Source organism: Cynoglossus semilaevis, chromosome 20 (assembly GCF_000523025.1).
Source record: "Cynoglossus semilaevis isolate Cse_v1.0 chromosome 20, Cse_v1.0, whole genome shotgun sequence".
NCBI classification, from domain to species: Eukaryota; Metazoa; Chordata; class Actinopteri; order Pleuronectiformes; family Cynoglossidae; genus Cynoglossus; species Cynoglossus semilaevis.
Window position 1 is genome coordinate 1 of NC_024326.1, and position 8,205 is coordinate 8,205.

At 37.8% G+C, this 8,205-nt stretch overlaps 1 protein-coding gene and 1 long non-coding RNA gene across 7 annotated transcripts in view; both read right to left on the reverse strand.

Annotated features, from left to right (window-relative positions):
* Positions 1-3,315: 3,315 nt before the first annotated feature.
* Positions 3,316-8,205, reverse strand: part of LOC103395791 (complement factor H-related protein 5-like) — a 13,230-nt gene continuing 8,340 nt past the window's right edge. For all 6 annotated transcript variants that reach the window (XM_025066053.1, XM_025066052.1, XM_025066054.1 and 3 more), the window contains 4 exons: positions 4,114-4,275; positions 3,744-3,908; positions 3,548-3,573; positions 3,316-3,462 (listed from right to left, as the gene is read on the reverse strand). In XM_025066053.1, the coding sequence (XP_024921821.1) occupies positions 3,445-3,462; positions 3,548-3,573; positions 3,744-3,908; positions 4,114-4,275 (371 nt within the window). In that variant the 3' untranslated portion in view covers positions 3,316-3,444. The remainder of the gene's footprint in view (positions 3,463-3,547; positions 3,574-3,743; positions 3,909-4,113; positions 4,276-8,205) is intronic.
* LOC112488687 (uncharacterized) lies at positions 5,153-5,533 on the reverse strand. The gene is made up of 2 exons (XR_003053033.1): positions 5,353-5,533; positions 5,153-5,278 (listed from the first exon to the last, which is right to left on the reverse strand). It is a non-coding gene; the product is annotated as an uncharacterized LOC112488687 (long non-coding RNA).

Sequence of the window (8,205 nt, forward strand, 5' to 3'; positions counted from 1 at the left end):
ATTTATTAGTCCCTTTTTTATTATTTATAAATTCCTTTAAGTGAAAGGAAAAAAGAAACGAAGCAGCAACACATTGTTTGTGTCTATTTGTCAAAATACCAAGGTTACATTTTAGTTTTGGGAACTGACGTCTTTTGTCTGCAGCTTCGTTGCTTTTACTGCTAAATATAAAACATAAATAGAGTACTGTTTATAACTGTACATCGCAGTGTTCTCGCACTTAGCTGGTACATAGACACAAACGTAGATTTACAATAGATATACACTTATAACATCGTTATTTACACATATAAACGACATAATTAAAGTTATAAGTTTTAATACATAACTACATTGCAGTGTTTTAGCTGAATAAGCGTCGACATAACGTCTATCGTGTGTTATTTTATTTTTTTAATCAAATATTTCATTTCCCTTCCCTGCTCATTTAGGGTACTCGCCACCTGGTGACGGAAAATAAGAACGCACTTCGTTTAAACACTCGCTTTGTAGTTAAAAATACTTTCTTAGCAAAGCCACTAAAACGTTGATACGTGTGGGAAAGTTGCATGAATTTATATCGTTATTTAATATGTTTAAATCGGTTTAGTATTTTACCAAAACGGACTATGTAAGTTTTAATACACAACTACATTGCAGTGTTTTAGCTGAATAAGCGTCGACATAACGTCTATCGTGTGTTATTTTATTTTTTTAATCAAATATTTCATTTCCCTTCCCTGCTCATTTAGGGTACTCGCCACCTGGTGACGGAAAATAAGAACGCACTTCGTTTAAACACTCGCTTTGTAGTTAAAAATACTTTCTTAGCAAAGCCACTAAAACGTTGATACATGTGGGAAAGTTGCATGAATTTATATCGTTATTTAATATGTTTAAATCGGTTTAGTATTTTACCAAAACGGACTATTTCGTGAAATTTTCACAAGGGTGTTTTTTTGTTTTGGCGGATGGATACAAATTTTAGGCCTCCCGTGGCAAAGTGATGTTCGGTTTTGCTCCGCCAACAAGCATTTACTAACATAGTGCCCGTCAATTGACATCGACGGGGTTTCCCTGGATATTCCAGGGGTTTGCCCGCGACTGCATTATAGTCATGCGCCCTCCAGTGGCTCAAATATACAACTACACATAGAGTAGACAACCTAATGGCCGGACCTTGTTGTTGGCGGAGCTAAACCGAACAACCGACCGCATCACCAGCCAAAATTTCATCATAAATTGTGTTCCTACGCTAAACTGCCCTTGTGGAAAATGAAGGAAATAGACACCTTTCGACGGAAGAAAAGCGAATAAAAAAATAATAAAATAACGATATAAATTAATGCAACTTTCTCACACGTTTCAACGTTTTTGTACCTTTCCTAAAAAGCTATTTTTTACTACAAAGCGAGTGTTTAAACGAAGTGCGTTCTGATTTTCCGTCACCAGATGGCGAGTACACAAAATGAGCAGGAAATGGAAATTCAATCATTGATTTAAATGAAACCAGGTTTTGCCAAGTATTATCGACTTTTTTCAGACAATAGAATGTTAACGAACAGTTATTTATTAAAAATAGATTTAAAGTAAAATGGCTGCCATGTTGATATAGTGTTCCTGTGATTTCTTTGCTGTATAACTATTTAAAATCGTCCATTTTGTCTAAAGTCACAGTAAAGGTTTTAAGAGAATCTTTGAGCAGACCAAAACAGACCTGGGTTATCATATTATTGCCTTGGCACATGTAACAAGTAACATTATTTGCTTGTTACTGCCCCAGTAATTTGTGTTGTTGCCCATATTAAATTTATAATTTAATTTAGGGGCAGTTCAACAGCAAACCACAAAATGAGCCTTTGTGTTGGTGGTTTGACATTTTACTGTAGTAATAGATTATTACAGTATTTACTGTTCCTAATAACCATTGTAATGTTAATGTTTATTACATTTATTTCCACAGAGAACCAGCAATAAAGTTCGCCATGGTAGGAATAGTGACAGGACATAGGTTGGTCAAGGCGTTTTAAAATGGTGGAATTTTCCATTACTATCAGTACCACAGGTCCATAATCTTAGGTCTATCGGTTCCAAGATACAGTAAGTCTAAATATAATGTGTGAATAACAAACATAAATATACCTGAGAAGGGCAAACCTGCCCTTTTAACCATGCTCTTCACCTTAGCTGTCCGGTCCACGCGTCGTGCTTGACCAGGTCCAGTCAACATCTGCCAGAGGACAAGGAACACAATCCTTGTGATCACCTCAGGCCCCTTATCCAGGATCCATCTTCTCCACACCAGGTTCAATATTTCGAGGAAAATGTGCCATGTTGTAAACAGCTAACATTAGCAGACAAACATTTGTGATTCATCCATCTATCCTTAAAAAAAAAGCAAGTCAGAAAATCTTATGAGAGTAATACTGATACTTTCTACTGCGAAAAAAATTGTACATAATAAAAACAGTACATGTGTAGTAGTACATGAAGTACCGTATACCCCAAACCAAGCAAACTGTACATTGAAGTATAAAATAATAAATTAACTGATTTGATTTATTCTGAGAAAGTTCCTTGTCTTTGCCGTGGGAAACGGCTGTAGAAATGCAGATAACGAGATCAATAATTAAGACTACAATGAAAATCTATGACGTCGACCTCAAATGTTGTCCATGCACACACCGTGCACGGACGTACTATTCAGTTGTTTTTTTTTATTTTTATTTTGAAACGGCAAATATAATCAAATACACAGTACACAGAACTTCATGCTTTATGTATTTAGAAAATTAAATTAAAAAATTAAATGAACTTTTATCCACTTCTGATCGTGATTTATCTTAGGCCAGCTGAGAAGGCCTTGCTGGCTCTGACCGCCCACCACTGCTGTCCAGTGTACACATGGACTTCCTGGACGTACATGTTCAGAGATCAATATTTTTGAAACGGCAAATAGAACCGAATACACAGTACGTAGAACGTCCAACGAAACATGACCTTTGTCGTCCGATTTGTTTGTTTCTTACTCTTGTTGATTGGACTGTTTCCAGCTTTTAATTTGGCGAGATGAGGGAGAATTACAACTTCCGGTGTAAAAAAAAAAAAAAAAAATCTTGCCGAGGTTTGATACTTTCCCGTGTACACGTACATTTCCCGTGTTCAGTATGGAGGATTTATTGATTAAAATACCAATTTTATGTAAAAATAAATAAATATATAAAATGATTTCACTATTTACTAAATATTAAATAATGAAAATAATTTTATATGTTTTCATTCTCAACAGGACAAGGTGGTGAGCTGAGCAACGGCTAAAGAAAACTGGAGTAAAAGTTGCTGCTGTATATGAGTTTATTATTATTATTATTATATTATTATGATTATTTTATTAAGGAAGGAGTTCAACATGCTCAGACTCATTATAGAGCTGGTGTCTGTTTTCAGTCAGAGCAGAAAATCCCATCAGCTTGAACACATTCTCTGGTGAAGAAAAAAACAAACAAATAAATAAACAATGTCTCACTGATAACTGATAGTTATTGCTTTATACAGTAATGACACTTACTGTATTCATTTGCACCCTGTTACAACCTAAAAGAGAATCAAATGTTTTGTAAATTTGTAGTTAATATATATAAAAAAAAATTTAACGTATTTTGTAAAATAAATGACAGAAATAATTGTCAAACTGACATCTCTGGGAAATAAGAAAGTAGAGTGTGTCATAAACATTTCACTGGCAAACCTAATGGAATACTTACATCTGGAAAGGCGGAGATTTCCATCATCACACCTGACCAATGAGTAATTAGAGAATAAGTACTCGTCCTTGCATGCCACTCGTATGACCACACCATATTTTATATATTTAACTCCATCGAGTTTCAACACGGGATAACGACTAGTGTCCAGAACGCAGTAGTCAACTGCACAACAAGAACAAAGGGTTTTGGTTACATTGATAACAGTAACAAAAGAAAACGGTAAGAACAAATGTCACCAAGTGCAGTAAATGGGAACAACCCAAAAAAAAAAAAACAGGTGTCATTTCCATTGTTACAGAGTCTTCGAAGCAGGAATAGGCTGAGCAGAAGTGAACATGTGAAGAGTCAGGGTCAGTTGTGTTCATACCTTTACAGGAGGGAAGTGCTGACCATGTTCCGTCTGAGTTACACACAACTCTCCTGGGACCCACTAGTCTGTACAAGGTGTTGCACTCGTACGTCAAAAATGTTTTCTCAGATGCATCCACAACTGCGTTTTCAACAGTGGGAAAATCTCCACAGCTGTAAACTGAAAAAAAAAACCAATAATAAAAATAAAACTTTATATACTCAGCTGGTAGTAGTATTTACTTAGCTGTGTTGTAGAATCTGTCCAAAATATCAATTATTATCTAAGAACAAATGCTATCATGTTTACCTGGAACTACTCGATTACAGTCACTTGAGTTTGAAAACAAGTGTAATATTGAAATCACCTTTGTCTTGATGGAATTGATACTTTTAATATTAGGAATGTACATGCCGTCAACTTTACACTGAGATTTCCATTAACGATACTAAATAAACGGTATAAGCTTCGCAAATATTAGTGGAAACCACATTAGACCTTGACTGACCAAACATACAAAGGTGTGATCTAAACCTGAGTGAGGGTCATGTTGCCTCAGCACTGGCTCAACACTGGCCTTCTCAAAGCAGTAAATGTTGATACACTGATACGTGCTGCTAATGCCTTTATGCTGGTGTGCGTTTCTTGTAGTCAGTGGACGATCTGAACCTTGGTATCGTGAAGAAGGCATTAACCACAGGACTGGATTCATTTAAAAAAAAAAATGCACTAGTATATTTTAAGACGGACTTTAAGATGCAAACTTTCTCTGTTGATCCTTCAAGTTTACTTTCGTCCCTACGGTTCAGTGAATGAGCCTCTAAACATCGTAGAGATGAAATGCAGTTGTCGGGAATGATGCCACCTCGCTGGGAAATGTTCCGGTAGGTTCTAAAGTGTTGGCTCCAAATTCACTTATTACTGGGTTGTCATCCCCTCTGAAACACAGCTCTATATTTCACTTTCAGCATGGAGAACACTGTCTACTTACTGCACACTGGAGTTTCAGACCAAAATCCAGCAATGCAAAAAACATCTGTTGTAGAGTTATTCTGCATTGAAGTGAATCCGTCTTCACATTGGTACGTCACATGTGAATCAACGGGATACACCTTTTGGTAATCATGACCGACGATGATAGCATGAGGGACCTGAGGGGGGGCACCACACGACTCTGGATCTCCTGGAGAACAAAGAAACATTTTAATTGTGTGTCGAAATACTGACTTCCTAATCTAACAAACTGAACAGGCTCACTCTCACAAACTGGCAAAGTCGACCAGGATCCGTTTTCACATTTGGCAGTTGTCTTGCGGTCCTTGTGTTCGTAGCCTTTTTCACATGTTACCCATATGACATGTCCATTCTCATACCATCTCTGTGGGTCTTTGGGCTGTTCTGAGTTTGGGACTGTTGGTGGAAGGCAGGCAAAAATTCAAAGTTAATATTTTAAAATAAATAATAAGAACCAAGTTTAAAAAAAAAAAAATCATAAGTGAAATTGACTGCACACTTCCTGAGTCAATGAGATACTGAGAAAACGTCGTGTTTAATCTGAAGGCTTTTTCTTACGCGACCCTTCTAACTTCCTACTGCTGACCCATTTCACTGACTGAAGGACATGGTGGAGAACACTGTCTACTTACTGCACACTGGAGTTTCAGACCATGATCCAGCAATGCAAAAAACCTTTGTTGCAGAGTCACTCTGCATTGAAGTGAATCCGTCTTCACATTGGTACGTCACATGTGAATCAACGGGATACACCTTTTGGTAATCATGACCGACGATGATAGCATGAGGGACCTGAGGGGGGGCATCACATGAATCTGGATCTCCTGGAGAACAAAGAAACATTGTAATTGTGTGTCTAAATACTGACTTCCTAATCTAACAAACTGAACAGGCTCACTCTCACAAACTGGCAAAGTCGACCAGGATCCGTTTTCACATTTGGCAGTTGTCTTGCGGTCCTTGTGTTCGTAGCCTTTTTCACATGTTACCCATATGACATGTCCATTCTCATACCATCTCTGTGGGTCTTTGGGCTGTTCTGAGTTTGGGATTGTTGGTGGAAGGCAGGATTTTTCATCTGTGAAAAATACAAAGAAAAAAAAAAACCCCAATGTTCTGCATGGCACAGTAAATCAATTAAAAACAAACTTGCAAAGCATGAAAACGAAAAGACAATCTAGTTTCCCTCCTCACCTATACACCGTGGTTCTGGAATCCAAGCATTACCCTGACATCTGCTGGTTGCCCACCATCCCTGCGCTGCTGGTTTATGACCTTCATGACAAGTGTAAGTGATGACTGCTTCAGGAGGATATTCATTCCTTACCGGAAGAAAATATCCGTCAGGAAGTATGGGATCACGACAGTTGTGATCGACTGACTGGGCTGAAAAGTCAAGGATAAAGACAGCGTTAAACATCGATGTGAGGTACAGACACTTTGTTAAAATGAGGAAAAGAGAAGGTTCTCACCAAACGTCAACACCACTCCAAAGACCAAAACCAGAGGAACAAGTCCAACACACTTCAGACTCATTTTGACAGAAGTGAATGAACAGCACACTGAGCCACCGTACTGAGCTCTGCTCCAGGTAATGACTGTGAGGGCATTACTCTGAAGGGCTGTCATATTAAGAAATAGTAAACATGATTCCAAGTTGTGACATTGGTCAGACATAAAAAAAAATAAAATAAAATAAACAACTTCATGGACTTTAGTCAGACTCAAACATTAGCTGTTTACACTGGTTTATGAGCAAAGTTCACAGGATAGTATTTGTACTGTGGTGCCTTTTATTTATTCAATCATTTAGATTTCTAAAGATGTGGAAAATAACTTTGGGGGTCACTTCATATTCTAACAATGACTCAATCTCTTGAGTGCTTGTTTTTGGAATCTCACATGGATTTGCCAGACTCACAGGGTCAGATGTCGTGAAAAAAGATCATTGTAACGCAAAGAACGTTTACTTTCCAGCAGTGGCGGGCCGTGCATTTCACACCTCGGCCTTCAGTAATGTCCTACATAGTCCGACTTCAATAAATACCTCTCATAATATTATAATTTAGGACACCACGTGACCACGGCTGGAGAAATTGTATACAGAAACACACTATAGGCAGTACTGGGCATTGCATCACCTTAATTGTGTACAAAACGGGCTATTTTCTGACGCATTAAAAACCAATAAATCCGCAAGTAAATAAATAAAGTAAATAAAATGTTTGCACTCACCAAAAACAGCTGTCCTCCAAAACACTTATTTCAACAGAAAATTCATTCTCCTTTCTTTCCTCAAGAAGACCTCAACGACTTGGTTGTATTTATCTGTGCGCTTCATTTCCAACAATAAATCCCTTCCGCACCTGTTCGTTGAGCTGTACATCCACTCCGGTGTCCCCAAAAGCTTTTAGAAGCACCGTAGCTTGTCTGGTCGTGCTGTGGTGTCTCATAGCTGCCTTAGTTAGTACACAAATCCACGTTTTGCCCTGGTTCTGCAAAAGGAATAAAAAATAGCGAGTAGATATTAAATTTCTCTCTCTGCTAATCAGTTAATCTGCGTTGAACTTACTTGTTATTTTACGGCGGGAAGCGAGTGTCCAATCACAGGACGCATACATGTCACGTTCAACGTGAGGCCAGCTCGAAGGCCTACTGTCAACAACTCATGATCTGATTGGCCGTCGTAACTGTCTATCAACTGTATGTGCCAGTTCCCTTCGGTTCGCTTACGTTGCACAGACGCCTTGTTGATTTTTTAATAAATATTAAATAATGAAAATAATTTTATATGTTTTTATTTCATGGTCTTGTTTTTGCCGCGGATTATGAAATAATTGGAGCTGCGTTTGTAAACCGAGGGGGAAGATAGTTGGATCATTTTCCTCATATAAGCTCAACATGACAAGGTGGTGAGCTGAGCAACTGCTAAAGAAAACTGGAGTAAAAGTTGCTGCTGTATATGAGTTTATTATTATTATTATTATATTATTATGATTATTTTATTAAGGAAGGAGTTCAACATGCTCAGACTCATTATAGAGCTGGTGTCTGTTTTCAGTCAGAGCAGAAAATCCCATCAGCTTGAACACATTC